Source organism: Callithrix jacchus, chromosome 11 (genome assembly GCF_049354715.1).
Source record: "Callithrix jacchus isolate 240 chromosome 11, calJac240_pri, whole genome shotgun sequence".
Lineage (NCBI taxonomy): Eukaryota > Metazoa > Chordata > Mammalia > Primates > Cebidae > Callithrix > Callithrix jacchus.
In genome coordinates this window covers 78,978,248-78,993,781 of record NC_133512.1, presented here as the reverse complement: position 1 = coordinate 78,993,781, position 15,534 = coordinate 78,978,248, and the positions used below count along the sequence as shown (strand labels likewise).

Below are 15,534 nucleotides of genomic sequence, written 5' to 3'. Positions count from 1 at the left end.
AGGTTGAAGTGAGTGGATCACTTGAGGTCAGAAGTTTGAGACCAGCGTGACCAATGTGGTGAAATTCCATCTTTACTAAAAATGCAAAAAATTAGCTGGGCATGGTGGTGTGCACCAGTAATCCCAGCTCCTTGGGAGGCTGAGGCAAGAGAATCACTTGAGCCCTGGGGGCAGAGGTTGCAGTGAGCTGAGATCATGCCACTATATTCCAGCTTGGGTGACAGAGCAAGACTCTGTCTCCAAAAAATAATAATAATAATAATAATGCAAATTCAATTATGTCTGTCTCCTTCTCAAAACCCTCTTTCACAAATCAAAACTACATTGAGATACCATCTCATACCAGTTAGAGTGGCGATCATTAAAAAATCTGGAGACAACAGATGCTGGAGAGGATGTGGTGGGAGTGTAAATAGTTCAACCATTGTGGAAGACAGCGTGGCGATTCCTCAAGGATCTAGAAATAGAAATTCCATTTGACCCAGCAATCCCATTACTGGGTATATACCCAAAGGATCATAAATCATTCTACTATAAGGACACATGCACACAAATGTTCATTGCAGCACTGTTTACAATAGCAAAAACCTGGACCCAACCCAAATGCCCATTGATGATAGACTGGACAGGGAAAATGTAGCACATATACACCATGGAATATTATGCAGCCATCGAAAACGATGAGTTCATGTCCTTTGTAGGGACATGGATGAACCTGGAGACCATCATTTTCAGCAAACTGACACAAGAACGGAAAATGAAATACCACATGTTCTCACTCATAGGCGGGCATTGAACAATGAGAACACATGGACACAGGGAGGGGAACGCTACACACTGGGGTCTGTTGGGGGGAAATAGGAGAGGGACAGCAGGGGTGGGGAGCTGGGGAGAGATAGCATGGGGAGAAATGCCAGATATAGGTGAAGGCGAGGAAGGCAGCAAATCACACTGCCACGTGTGTACCTATGCAACAATCTTGCATGTTCTTCACATGTACCCCAAAACCTAAAATGCAATTAAAAAAAAAAAACTCTTTCAAGTGTGTCCCTTCTCTAAAGTGTGTTCAACCACCCTTTAATTCTTGCTGTTCACCAAACTTGCTAAGAAACCTCCTGCCTCAGGATCTTTGTAGTTGCTGCACTCTCTCTCTCTCTAAGTCTATTTCCCTAAATAGGCACTTGACTTCCATTCAGGTCTCTGTTCAAATGTCAGTGGGTCCTCAGAGAGACCTTTCCTGACTGCTTTTTTATCTTCCTTATCATCTCACTGTAATCTCTTAGCCTGCTTCTTTTTCTGTCTTTCTCTTACAGAATTTATCTCATTATAATCATATATTACATATTTGATTGTTTGCTTTTATCCTGCTATCCCACAAGATTGCAAGGCAAGAATTTATCCAGTTTACTTTGACTTATCCAGTTTGCTATTGACTCCAATGCCTGGCATATACAGTAGGCATTCAGTGAGCGTATTTTGAATTTCTGGTTTGGGCCTTGAGGTAGGGGTGTGAGTGTATGTGTGTGAGTGTGAGTGTGTGTATGTGTGTGTATGTATTCTTAGAAATAGGGTCTCACTTTATTGCCCAGGCTGGAATGCAGTGACAATTATAGGTCACTGCACCCTCAACTTCATGGGCTCAAGCAGTCCTCCCACCTTTGCCTTCTGAGTAGCTGGGACTACAGGTGCATGGCACTGCACCCAGCTAATTTTTTAGACTTTTTTTTTTTAAAGATGGGGTCTCCCTGTGTTACCCAGGCTGCTCTTGAACTCCTGCTGCTCTTGAACTCCTGGCTTGAAGTGATTCTCCTGCCTTAGCCTCCCAAAGTGCTAGGATTACTAGCATGGGCCACTGTTCTTTGCCTGGCCTTGCCTTGAGGTTTAGATTTCCTCATTTTACTATTTAGTTTTTAGTTATTGGGTAAAATGTTTTAATGTAAAAAAATTATTGCTACTTAACAGCCCCTTGTATTTGAATCTCATTCTTTTCAAATCTGCATGTTACTGACCAAGTCATTAACATAAGTGAGAATCTTAAACTTCCCATTGAGGACTTTTATTCATTGAATGATAACTCAAGAAAAGCTCATATGATAGATTTTTCACTATCTGACATTTTGTTACCAGATCAATAAAATACTTTTTTACCCCCCAGCTTTATTGAGGTCAGACTGACATAAAAATTATATATATTTAAGTTGTACAACACAGTGTTTTATTATAAGTATACCTTGTGTAACAAGTCCCATAATCCAGCTAATAAGCACCTGTCACCTGACATAGTTACTATTTTGTGTGTGCATGGTAAGAACACTTAAGATTTACTCCCTTAGCAAATTTCAAATAAACAATATGTAATATGTGGTAATTAACTATAGTTACCATGCTGAACTTCAGATCTCTAGTAGGCAGTCATAACTGAAAATCTGTATCCTTTGACCAGCATCTCCAAATTTCCCCCACTCCACCAGTGTCTGGCAACCACCATTCTACTCTCTTTCTTTTTGAGTTCAACTATTAGATTCCACATATAAGTGTTATCATTAGCACACTGGTTAGGCGGAGAACAAAAAAAAAGAAAAACATTTTAAAAAGTAAGTGTTATCATGCAGTATTAATTTTCCTGTGTCTGGCTTATTTCTCTTAGCAGAATATCTTCCTAGTTCACCCATGTTGTTGCAAATGGCAGGATTTCCTTCTTTTTTAAGGCAGAATAAGATTCTTGTGTGCGTGTATATACTGTAATTTATTTATCTATTCATTCATCCACAGACACAGGTTGTTTTCATATCTGGCTATTGTGAATAATGCTATAGTGAACATGGGTGTGCAGCTTTCCCTTCAAGATAACGATTTCATTTCCTTCGGATATATACCTGGAGTGGGATTGCTGGATCATATGGTAGTTCTCTTCTTAATTTTTTGAGGAACCTCCTTACTGTTTTCCATAGTAGCTGTACCAATTTACATTCCCATAAACAGTTTACAAGGGTTTCCTTTTCTCCACTTCTCTTGCCAACACCTGTTTTTTCTTGTCTTTTCTATAACAGCCAACCTCACAGGTGTGAGGTGAGATCTCATTGTGGTTTTGATTCACATTTTCATGATGGCTTAATAAAATATCCTTATCATAAGCCATTTGCTGAGACAAGAGGCTTTAGTCAGGCAGTCTCAAGAATTAAGTCTGTACTTTGTGCAAACCATGTAATGGGCTCATTTGGAATTATCAAGAAACATGAAATGTTGACTCAGTGTACCTTCACTCTAGTTAATGAGACAAACGAGTGAAAATTCAATAAACTTAGTTAGCTTTGAAAAAGATACAAGAATTATATTGAAACGTGCTTACTGATAGTAAATTGCTGTTAGTCTACAAAAATAATTTTATATGGTCTAATCTGTGAATTGCTAAATAAATGGTAAATGATTGTAAGTTGACTAAAACTATGAATTAAGAGGAATGAGAAAACTTGATTGGTATAGACAGCTTATAAGACATAAAGTAGACTTGATATGGGTCTTAGAGGATGTATAGGACTTGGGTATTTTAAAAGACAGTTAAGACTTCCTCTTCTGGACATCATAAAACACTATTAAGGACCAGATATTTCCTCTTACCTTAAAAATGGTTTTCAGACATTAGATAACAGGTAGCATAGGACAGTGATGTCCAAAAGGAGAATGAATCAGGTCATCACTATTATCGTCCAGCTTACTGCCTGAAAATAGTTTCTATACTATAGCATAGGGAAGGGGGCACCAGAAATGTAGGGCAGTTTGTAGTTCAAGGAGTCCAAGGAAACTAAAATTTGTGGGCTAAATACTGCAGAAGAGGCAACTTCACACAGTGTACTCTAGAGATATGCAAAGGAGTCTCCTTGAGTACTGATCTGTGCCTGCATGTGAGGAAACTACCCAAGGTTGGGGAAAGAACCCCCAGTAAGAATTAGACAGAATAAGTTCCTTCAGGGCCCAGAGTAGCTTGGATTTCCATCAACTAGATTAGAAAGACTTTGTTTATACATGGGATATGCAGTAGACTCCTCCAAAGGGAGGATGCCCTTATTGTCTCACTAATGGTGTCAGAGTAGCTCTAGACTAAAGAGGGCTTTGGAACCATCCTAACAAATTTTAAAAAGAAGTCCTCAAAAAAATCAAGTGGAGTTCAATTAACAACATCAATTGTTGGAATAAAATCCAACAATATTTAAAAGAAAACAACAAATTCCAGCACACAAATCTGTAAAACTCACAGTGTCTGGCATTCAGTAAAAAATATCCTTGTAGGGCTGGGCACATTGGCTCACACCTGTAATCCCAGCTCTTTGGGGGGCTGAGGCAAGTGGATCACGAGATCAAGAGATTGAGACCATTCTGGCCAAGATGGTGAAAATCTGTCTCTATTAAAAATACAAAAATTAGCTGGATGTGGTGTTGGGCGCCTGTAGTCTCAGCTACTTGGGATGCTGAGGCAGGAGAATCACTTGAACCCAGGAGGCCGAGGTTGCAGTGAACCTAGATCACACCACTACACTCCAGCTTGGCAATAGAGCAAGACTTGGTCTCTAAACAAACAAACAAATTAATTAATTAAATAAATATTCCAGCTATACAAAGAAGCTAGAAAAGATAGCTCTTAACCAAGAGACAACTCAGTCAGTTGGAACAGATCTTAAAATGAGATGGATGGGAGAATCCAAGATGGCCGAATAGAAACACCTCCAGAGTACAGTTCCCAGCAAGAACAATGCAGAGGGTGAGTGCCCACTGCATTTCCAAACAAATTTTCACTGACCACAGACCAGGAGATTCCCGACCAAAAAGCACTGCGAGTTTTCAGCATGGCGGTTTCAGCCAGTCCCAGGTTGGCGCACAGAAACTCACACAAATCCGGGCAGCCATTTCAACTGGCACCTGGAATGCCTGGGAGACAAGAGCTGCCCATTCAACTGAAAGAGAGGGGGCAGAGACAAGGAGCCAGGCAGTCTGGCTCAGTGGGTACCACCCCCACAAAACAAGCAATCTGAAACACTCTGGATTGAGAGTTTCACAGCACACGCAGTTGGACCCAGGACAGTCTAGCTCAGTAGGGGAAGGACGATCACCACTACCAAAGCAGTTCACACAGCAGCTGGGCAGAGCCTGCAGCAGCTCAGCAATGCCTCTGCTGGCAGACTGTTACTAGACAACTCTGTGCAGGGCAGGGCATCTATGAAAAGAGGCAGCAGTATGACAGTAACTTATAAATAAAGCCAGCCTTCCTAGGACAGAGCACCTGGGAAAAGAGGCGGTTATGAGTTCTGCTATGGAGACTTAAATGTACCTGCCCAGCAGCTCTGCACAGAACAGCAGAGCTTCCAGCACAGCACTTGAGCTCCTGTAAGAGACCGATTGTCTCCTCCAGCAACTCCCCAACCCCTGTATACCCAAAGAGAAACCTCATAAAGGAGAGCTCAGGCCGACATATGGCAGGTACCCTTCTGGGACGAAGATAACAGAAGAAGAAACCAGCATCAACCCTTACTGTTCTGCAGCCCCCGCGGGTGATCCCCAGGCAAGTGGGGTCTGGAGTGGACCTCCAGCAATCCTGCAGTAGAGGGGCCTGTTAGAAGGAAAACTAAGAAGCCAAAATAAATAACTTCATCATCAACAAAAAGGACATCCACTCAGAGACCCCATCCGAAAGTCATCGACTACAAAGACCACAGGTAGAGAAATCCACTAAGATGGGAAGAAACCAGTGCAAAAAAGATGAAAACACCCAAAACCAGAATGCCTTTCCTCCTCCAAGGGATCACAACTCCTCACCAGCAAGGGAGCAAGGCTGGATGGAGAATGAGTCTGATGAATTGACAGAAACAGGCTTCAGAAAGTGGGTAATAACAAACTTCTCAGAGCTAAAAGCACATGTGCTAACCCAATGCAAAGAAACTAAGAACCTAGAAAAAAGGTTAGATGAGATGCTAACTAGAATAAACAGCTTAGAGAAGAATATAAACAACGTGATGGAATACAAAAACACAGCACAAGAACTTCACAAAGCATGCACAAGTTTCAATACCTGGATTGACCAAGCAGAAGAAAGGATATCAGAGATTGAAAATCAATTCAGTGAAATAAAACGAGAAGGCAAGATTAGAGAAGAGTGAAAAGAAATGAACAAAGCCTCCAAGAAATATGGGATTATGTGAAAAGACCTAATCTGTGTTTGATAGGTGTACTTGAATGTGACGGAGAGAATGAATCCCAGCTGGAAAACATTCTTCAGGGTATCATCCAGGAGAACTTCCCCAACCTAGAAAGGCAAGCCAATATTCAAGTCCAGGAAATACAGAGAACACCGCAAAGATATTCCTCAAGAAGAGCAACCCCAAGGCATATAATTGTCAGATTCACCAGGGTTAAAATGAAAAAAAAAATTGCTAAGGGCAGACAGTGAGAAAAGTCAAGTTACCCACAAAGGGAAGCCCATCAGACTCACGGTGGATCTCACCGCAGACGCCCTACAAAGCCAGAATAGAGTGGGGGCCAATATTCAGCATCCTTAAAGAAAAGAACTTTCAACCTAGAATTTCATATCCAGCCAAACTAAGCTTCATAAGTGAAGGAGAAAGAAAATCCTTTATGGACAGGAAATTGCTGAGAGTTTGTCACCACCAGTCCTGCCTTACAAAAGCTCCTGAAAGAAGCACTAAACAAAGAAAGGAACAACCAGTACCAGCCACTCCAAAAATGTACCAAATGGTAAAGACCATTGACACAATGAAAAAAAATGTGTCAACTAATGGGCAAAACATCCAGCTAGCATCAAAATGTCAGGATCAAATTCGTACCTAATAATATTAACCTTAAATGTAAATGGGCTAAATGCCCCAATCAAAAGACACAGACTGGCAAATTGGATAAAAAGTCAAGACCCATTGGTGTACTGTGTTCAGGAAACTCATCTCACATGCGAGGACAAACATAAGCTCAACATAAAGGGATGGAGGAAGATTTGTCAAGCAAATGGAGAGCAAAAAAAAGCAGGAGTTGCAATCCTAGTCTCTGATAAAATGGACTTTAAACCAACAAAGATCAAAAGAGACAAGGGCATTACCTAATGGTTAAAGGATCAATGCATCAAGAAGAGCTAACAATCCCAAATATATACACACCCAATACAGGAGCACCCAGGTACATAAAGCAAGTTCTTAACGACCTACAAAGAGACTTAGAGTCCCACACAATAATAGTGGGAGACGTTAACACTCCTCTGTCAATATTAAATCAATGAGACAAAATTAACAAGGATATCCAGGACTTCAACTCAGATCTGGACCAAGTGGTCCTACTAGACATCTACAGAAATCTCCACCCCAAATCCACAGAATATACATTCCTCTCAGAACCCATTGCACCTACTCTAAAATTAACTACATAATTGGAAGTAAATCACTACTCAGCAAATGCAAAATAATGGAAATCATAACAAACAGTCTCTCAGACCACAGAACTCAGAATTAAGAAACTAACTCAGAAACCACACAGCTTCATGGAAACTGAACAACTGGCTCCTGAATGTCAGCTGGATAAACAATGAAATGAAGGCAGAAATAAAGATATTCTTTGAAACCAATGAGAATGAAGACACAATATACTAGAATCTCTGAGACACATTTAAAGCAGTGTCTAGAGGGACATTATAGCAATAAAGGCCCACATGAGAAGCGAGGAAAGATCTAAACTTGACACTCTATCATCAAAATTGAAAGAGCTAGAGGAGCAAGATAAAAAAAACTCAAAAGATAGCTGAAGACAAGAAATAACTAAGATCAGAGCAGAACTGAAGGGGATCGAGACGCAAAAAAATCCTTCAAAAAAATCAATAAATCCAGGAGCTTGTATTTTGAAAAGATAACAAAATAGACGGCTAGGCAGATTAATAAAAAAGAAAAGAGAGAAGAATCAAATAGATGCAATAAAAAACAATAAAGGGGATATCACCACTGATTCCACAGAAATACAAACTGCAATGAGAGATTACTACAAACAACTCTGCACATAAACCAGTAAACCTGGAAGAAATGGATAAATTCCTGGACACCTGCACCTGCCCAAGCCCAAACCAGGAGGAAGTTGAAACCCTGAATAGACCAATAATAAGGGCTGAAGTTGAGGCAGCAATTAATAGCCTACCAACAAAAAAAAGTCCAGTTCCAGATGGGTTCACAGCTGAATTCTACCAGACATACAAAGAGGAGCTGGTACCATTCCTTCTGAAACTATTCCAAACAATACAAAAAGAGGGAATCCTTCCTAAAACATTTTATGAGACCAATATCCTCCTGATACCAAAACCCAGCAGAGACTCAACAAGAAAAGAAAACTTCAGGCCAATATCCATGATGAGCATAGATGCAAAAATTTTCAATAAAATACTGGCAAACGGATTGCAACAGCACATCAAAAAGCTCATCCATCACAATCAAGTAGGCTTTATTCCAGGGCCTATGCAAAGCTGGTTCAACATACGCAAGTCTATAAATGTAATTCACCACATAAACAGAACCAAAGACAAAAACCACATGATTATCTCAATAGATTCAGAGAAGGCCTTTGACACAATTCAACAGCCTTTAATGCTAAAAACTCTCAATAAACTAGGTATCAAAGGAACATATCTCAAAACAGTAAAAACTATTTACTACAAACCTACAGCCAATATCATACTGAATGGGCAAAAACTGGAAGTATTCCCTTTGAAATCTGGCACTAGACAAGGATGCCCTCTTTCACCCCTGTTGTATATAGTATTGAAAGTTCTAGCTACAGCAATTAGGCAAGAAATAAAAATAAAGGGTATTCAATTAGGAAAAGAGGAAGTCAGATTATCTCTATTTGCAGATGACATGATTGTATATTTAGAAGACCCTATCATCTCAGCCATATAAGCAACTTTAGCAAAATCTCAGGTTACAAAATCAATGTGCAGAAATCACAGACATTTCTATACACCAATAACAGACTAACAGAGAGCCAAATCATGAGCAAACTGCCATTCACAATTGCTACAAAGAGAATAAAATACCTAGGAATACAACTAACAAAGAAAGTAAAGGACCTCTTCAAGGAGAACTACAAACCAGTGCTCAAGGAAATAAGAGAGGACACAAACAGATGGAGAAACATTCCATGCTCATGGTTAGGAAGAGTCAATATCGTGAAAATGGCCATACTGCCCAAAGTAATTTATAGATTCAACACTATCCCCATCAAGCCACCAATGACGTTCTTCACAGAACTGGAAAAAACCACCTTAAGCTTCATATGGAACCAAAAGAAAGCCCACATAGCCAAGACAATCCTAAGCAAAAAGAATAAAGTCGGAGGCATCATGCTGCCTGATTTCAAACTATACTACAAGGTTACAGTAATTAAAACAGCATGGTACTAGTACCAAAACAGAGATATAGACCAATGGAACAGAACAGAGGCCTTGGAGGCAACACCACACATCTATAACCATGAGATCTTTGATAAACCTGACAAAAACAAGCAATGGGGAAGGATTCCCTGTTTAATAAATGGTGTTGGGAAAACTGGCCAGCAGTGTGCAGAAAGCAGAAACTGGACCCCTTCCTGACCCCTTACACTAAAATTAACTCCAGATGGGTTTAAGACTTAAACATAAGACCTAACACCATAAAAACCTTAGAAGAAAACCTAGGCAAAACCATTCAGGACATAGGCATAGGCAAGGACTTCATGACTAAAACAACAAAAGCATTGGCAACAAAAGCCAAAATAGACAAATGGAACCTAATTGAACTCCAGAGTTTCTGTACAGCAAAAGAAACAATCATTAGAGTGAACCGGCAACCAACAGAATGGGAAAAATTTTTTGCAATCTACCTATCTATCTGACAAAGGGCTAATATCCAGAATCTACAAAGAAGTAAAATAGATTTACAAGAAAAAAACAAACAAACCCATCCAAAAGTGGGCGAAGGATATGAACAGACACTTTTCAAAAAACATGAAAAAAAATGCTCCTCATCTAGAGAAATGCAAATCAAACCACATTGAGATACTACCTCACACCAGTTAGAATGGCGATTAAAAAATCTGGAGACAGCCAGGCATGGTGGCTCATGCCTGTAATCCCAGCACTTTGGGAGGCCGAGGCGGGTGGATCACGACGTCAAGAGATCCAGACCATCCTGGTCAACATGGTGAAATCCCGTCTCTATTAAAAATACAAAAAATTAGTTGAGCATGGTGGTGCGTGCCTGTAATCCCAGCTACTCGGGAGGCTGAGGCAGGAGAATTGCCTGATCCCAGGAGGCGGAGGTTGCGGTGAGCCAAGATCACGCCATTGCACTCCAGCCTGGGTAACAAGAGCGAAACTCCATCTCAAAAAAAAAAAAAAAATCTGGAGACAACAGATGCTGGAGAGGATGTGGAGAAAAAGGAACACTTCTACACTCTTGGTGGGAGTGTAAACTACTTCGACCATTATGGAAGACACTGTGGCACTTCCTCAAGGACTTAGAAATAGAATTTCCATTTGACCCAGCAATCCCATTACTGGACATATACCCAAAGGATTATAAATCATTCTGTTCTAAAGACACATGTACACATATGTTCATAGTGGCACTGTTTACAATAGCAAAGACCTGAAACCAACCCAAATGCCCATCGATGATAGACTGGACAAGGAAAATGTGGCACATATACACCATGGAATACTATGCAGCCATAAACAATGATTAGTTTTTGTCCTTTGTAGGGACATGGTTGAACCTGGAAAACATAATTCTCAGCAAACTGACACAAGAACAGAAAATCAAACACTGCCTGTTCTTACTCATAGGTTGGTGTTGAACAATGAGAACACATAGACACAGGGAGGGGAGCATCTCGCACTGGTGTCTCTTGGAAGGGGCCAAAGGAGGGACAGCAGGGGATGGGATAACATAGGGAGAAATGCCAGATGTAGGTGACAGGGGGACGGAGGCAGCAAACCAAATTGCCATGTCTGTACCTGTGCAACAATTCTGCATGATCTGCACATGTACCCCAGAACTTAAAGTACAATTTAAAAAATGAGATGGATGATGGAATTAGCACACAAGAACATTGCAATCACTGCTGTAAGTATACTCCATATGTTCAGTAAGATAGAGGAAGACATGAGCATGATGAGGAGAGAAATGGAAAATATAAAAAGGACCCAAATCAAACTACTAGAGGTGAAAAATACAGTATCTAAAATAATGACAAAAATACATTGATATAATAGCAGCAATTCTACACAATCATTTGCAGAAAATAGAATACTTCCCAGTTTATTCTGTAAAACCAGCATTACCCTGATATCAACACCAGACAAAAACATTATCTTTAAACCAACCAAACAAACAAAACCCCAGAAACTACCAGCCAGTATTTCTCATTAATATACATGCAGCCATTCACAAGATATACTAGTAAACCAAATTCAACAATTTATATATAGGAGAGTACAATATGACCAAGTATTGTTCATCCTACAAATACAGGGTTGGTTTAACTTTCAAAAAATTAATGTAATTCACCATGTAAACAGACTAAAAGGAAGAATTTATGATCATCTCATTTGATGCAGAAAAGATATCTGATAAAAATCAGGATCTATTTATGATTAAAATTTTCAGCAAGTTAGAAAGATGGGAACTTCCTCAACTTGATAAGGGCACCCTCACAAAAAACTAGCGATAGCATCATATTTAATGGTGAAAGAATGAAAGCTTTCCACCTGAAATCAGTAGCAGATTAAGATGTGTACTCTTACCACTTCGAGTAAACATTGTATGGAGGTCCTCTGCAGTGTAAGGTTGGAAAGGGCATTTCAGCAGTGGTGAAACAGTATGACCAAAAGCATAGAGAGAATAGAACAACTATACTAATTTCACAGAATAATATAAAGTATTTGGGAAGATAAATTTTATCTTGTTGTTTTACCCATTATTATGGAATACTTACTTCTTCTATTAGTTTGAATAATGAAATAAGTGAATCTTTGTAATGTGCCTAAAAAGAAAATAATTTTTAATAAAGACAAATTAGCAGTTCATTCCAGAATAACTCACTCTATCTCCTCTTTTCTTATCCTCCTAATATCTTTTTTTTGTTTTAACAGAAGTCCATATAATGCTTGATGGCCTGTTACCTCCTGACACCTATTTTAGATTCAATCCTGTAATGTGTGAAAACATACCTCTAGATGAAAGTCGAAATGAAAAGCTGGATCAGCTGCAGTTGGAAGGGTTGAAATACATTGAAAGAAATGAACAAAAAATGAAAAAAGTTGCAAAAATATTAAGTCAAGAAAAAACAACTCTGCAGAAAATTAATGATTGGATAAAATTAAAAACGGACATGTATGAAGGCCTTCCATTCTTTTCAAAATTGTGATCAGTATATGCTTATGTTCCGATAAATGAAGACCTGTTCAGAAAACCCACCAAATTCAATAAGGAATTGTGGGATTCAACTTGTGTTAACTTTAAAATACTTATAAATTCTGGAGAATCCTGAAAAAGATGCTTCGACTAGCTTGCACAGCAGAGAGAATATTCTTGATTACAGAATTCATAATGGGAATTAGGCTTTTAAGATGTTAATAATTAACTAAGCTTTAGTAATCTTACTGTGCTAGTTGGTTTTAGTAAATTTTGGTGTTATATTGTTTGATGTTTGAAAATTTACTAATATATGTGCCGAACAAGAAACTGAAAGCTATATTGTACTTTGTATTTTTACTTTAGTCCTCATTATCATGTTGAATTTATGTGATCACTGATTTTATTTCATATGGAAAAGCGAATTTCTTCTTAAATTTACATTACCTGATAATATTCTCACTAGCTACATTCTGCAATCCACACTGCCTTTATTGTAATAGCATCTAACGATGAAGAAAAATGAAATTTTCTCCATTAAAATATTTTACATTTGAATATAAAAGAACCAGATACAGTTTTCTATTCAAATGTGTTTAACATTGTTTGGTTAAAAAGGATAGTGAAGTTCCAGTCAACCACTTTTTCCCCCTGAAATTTCAAGATAATGATGTATTAACTTTTCTAGATCTAACACTAGCTTATCCTTCCCTGTTATAAAATCGTTTGAACTTACTGAGAAAGTATTCCTATCATTAATGAAAATAAACTTTTTAAGTAATCTGTTGTTAAAGGCTAATGTCATTTTAAAATTAATTATTGTTCATAATGTAGCTCCCATTTAGCCTTTGAATATACCTGGCAACAGTATGCTTAAAAATAAGTTAGGGCCGGACACAGTGGCTCACACCTGTGATCCCACTTTGGGATTGTGTATAGATACAACATTGTATAGATACAATCCCACTTTGGGAGGCCAAGGCAGGAGGATCACCTGACATCAGGAGTCCAAGACCAGCCTGTAACACAGTGAAACCCTGTCTCTGGTAAAAATACAAACATTAGCCAGGCATGGTGGCAAACGCCTACAGTCCCACCTGCTCGGGAGGCTAAGGCAGGAGAATGGCTTGAACCTGGGAGACGGAGGTTGCAGTGAGCCACTATAGCACCACTGCACTCAAGGCTGGGTGACAAAGGGAGACTCCATCTCTAAAAAAAGAAAAGTTTTGTTTTACCTTACTAACTCCTTTGAACTCTCTGGATTTCACAGAAGTTGATAACATGAACTTACTTGGATCATTGTTTATACCAAACAAACTCATCTTTGTTGTATCTATTTGCCATGTAAATCCTTACATGGAATGTTTAGATTTCTCAAGAAAGTGAAACAAAGGTAAGTGCCCTTTGTTTTAGACTGTAAACTAAAGCTAGACTCTGTTGCCCAGATAGTCATATTGCTTCTTTGCAATGTTGATTTACAGAGGCTGTGAGATGTGGTTCAAAAAGGAGAGTTGAGAGTCTCGATGCTAATCCTGGCTTTGCTGCAAGAGTCCTTCTGTGTGTGACCTTGAGGAAGGCAAGTGTCTGTGGGCCTTGCACACCTCATTTGTAAAATGAGGAAAACTAGCTGTAAAATTTTCTAAAATCAGAGTTACAAAATCTTTAGACACATTATAAATAAATAAGGAACTACCAATGATTTCTAATGATACAATAAAATAGTCCTTTTGACCACAAATATTATGTAATAATATGCAACTAAGAACAACTTGTAAGAAAAATACAAAGAATTGGAAATCAGAATGTTTCTAGGAATTCTTTGTAATAAAGCAAATTTCAAGCACAATAAAGTAATATTTATGCATATTTACATATTCGCACCTCATCATAAGGTCACTGTAGTCCTAAACTGATGCAGTTCATCTGTTTTATAGCTGAAGTTAACTATGTCCCCTATTTGTGCTTGGCTTGTACTTTCTTAAATAGTACATTACACAAGTGAACTCTGGCCATGGCTTCATTCTTAAATGGCGCCTACGTATGTGCCGTGTTGCTGTCCCTATTTTTTTTAGCTCTTTTCGCTCAAACAAAAGGCAAACCCAGTTGTGTGGTGCACCAGTTTTCAGCTGTTCTTGTCCTCATTTGTACTTGAAACTGGTTATCTGAAGAACTGTAATTCACCTGAGATAACCCTCATTTTAATAACAAGGCCAGTGCCTGCTTTATCCAAAGGAACCCAAAAAGTAAATTCTGCAAATATACAAGACAGCAATAGGAAGAGATGTGAAAATGAACTTTCAGGCTTAGGTAAAATATTTGCTCTTTTCAAAAAGGCAAAGAGGATGAATAGTCTATTTTATAAATGTAATAAATTCCTCAACTCATATTTTTAAAATATAGAACAAAAATTGTTTTAATGCTCAGGTTCTCCTGAGTGTGTCAGAAGTCTTATTTCGATAGTAAATGGGGTACTGGCAATATTTCAGTTCCATTCTTGTTGCAGCAGATACTATTCTTTATTAAAAATAGTACTTCACAGCCAGGGGTGGCTAACGCCTATAATCCCAGTACTTTGGGAGGCTCACGCAGGCATATTACTTGAGGTCAGGAGTTCAAGACCAGCCTGGCCAACATGGCGAAACTCTGTCTCTACTAAAAATACAAAAATTAGGCTAGGCATGGTGGCTCATGCCTGTAATCCCAGCACTTTGGGAGGCCAAGGCAGGTGGATCACCTCAGGTCAGGAGTTCGAGACCTGCGTGACCAACATGGTGAAACCCCATCTTTACTAAAATAAAAAAATTAGCTGGGCATGCTGGCCGGTGCCTGTAATTCTAGCTGCTCAGATGCTGAGGCAGTAGAATCGCTTGAACCTGGGAGGCAGAGGTTGCAGTGAGCCGAGATAACGCCATTGCACTCCATTTTGTTGCATGGACAACAAAGTGAAACTCTGCCTAAAAACAAAGAATAGCTGGCATGGTGGCATGCTCCTGTAATCCCAACTACTGGGGAGGCTGAGGCAGGAGAATTGCTTGAACCTGGGAGGCGGAGGTTGCAGTGATCAGATATAGCACTATTGCACTCCAGCCTGGGTGACAGAGTGAGA

General features: G+C 39.2%; 1 protein-coding gene across 6 annotated transcripts in view; it reads left to right on the top strand.

The window, feature by feature from the left end:
* The window catches only part of PNPLA8 (patatin like domain 8, phospholipase A2), a 78,669-nt gene that overhangs the window by 51,865 nt on the left and 11,270 nt on the right, over positions 1 to 15,534 (top strand). For 4 of the 6 annotated variants that reach the window (XR_013524082.1, XM_054237436.2, XM_078343189.1 and 1 more), the window contains one exon: positions 12,167 to 13,209. The exons of 1 other annotated variant lie outside the window; for it this stretch is intronic. Coding sequence is in view for 3 of the 5 variants with exons in the window: in XM_078343189.1 (XP_078199315.1) it covers positions 12,167 to 12,441 (275 nt within the window). In the remaining 2 variants the exon portion in view is untranslated. Of the gene's footprint in view, positions 1 to 2,772; positions 2,903 to 12,166; positions 13,210 to 15,534 lie in introns of those variants that run through there. One more of the 6 variants, XR_008473399.2, reaches the window with a different exon arrangement.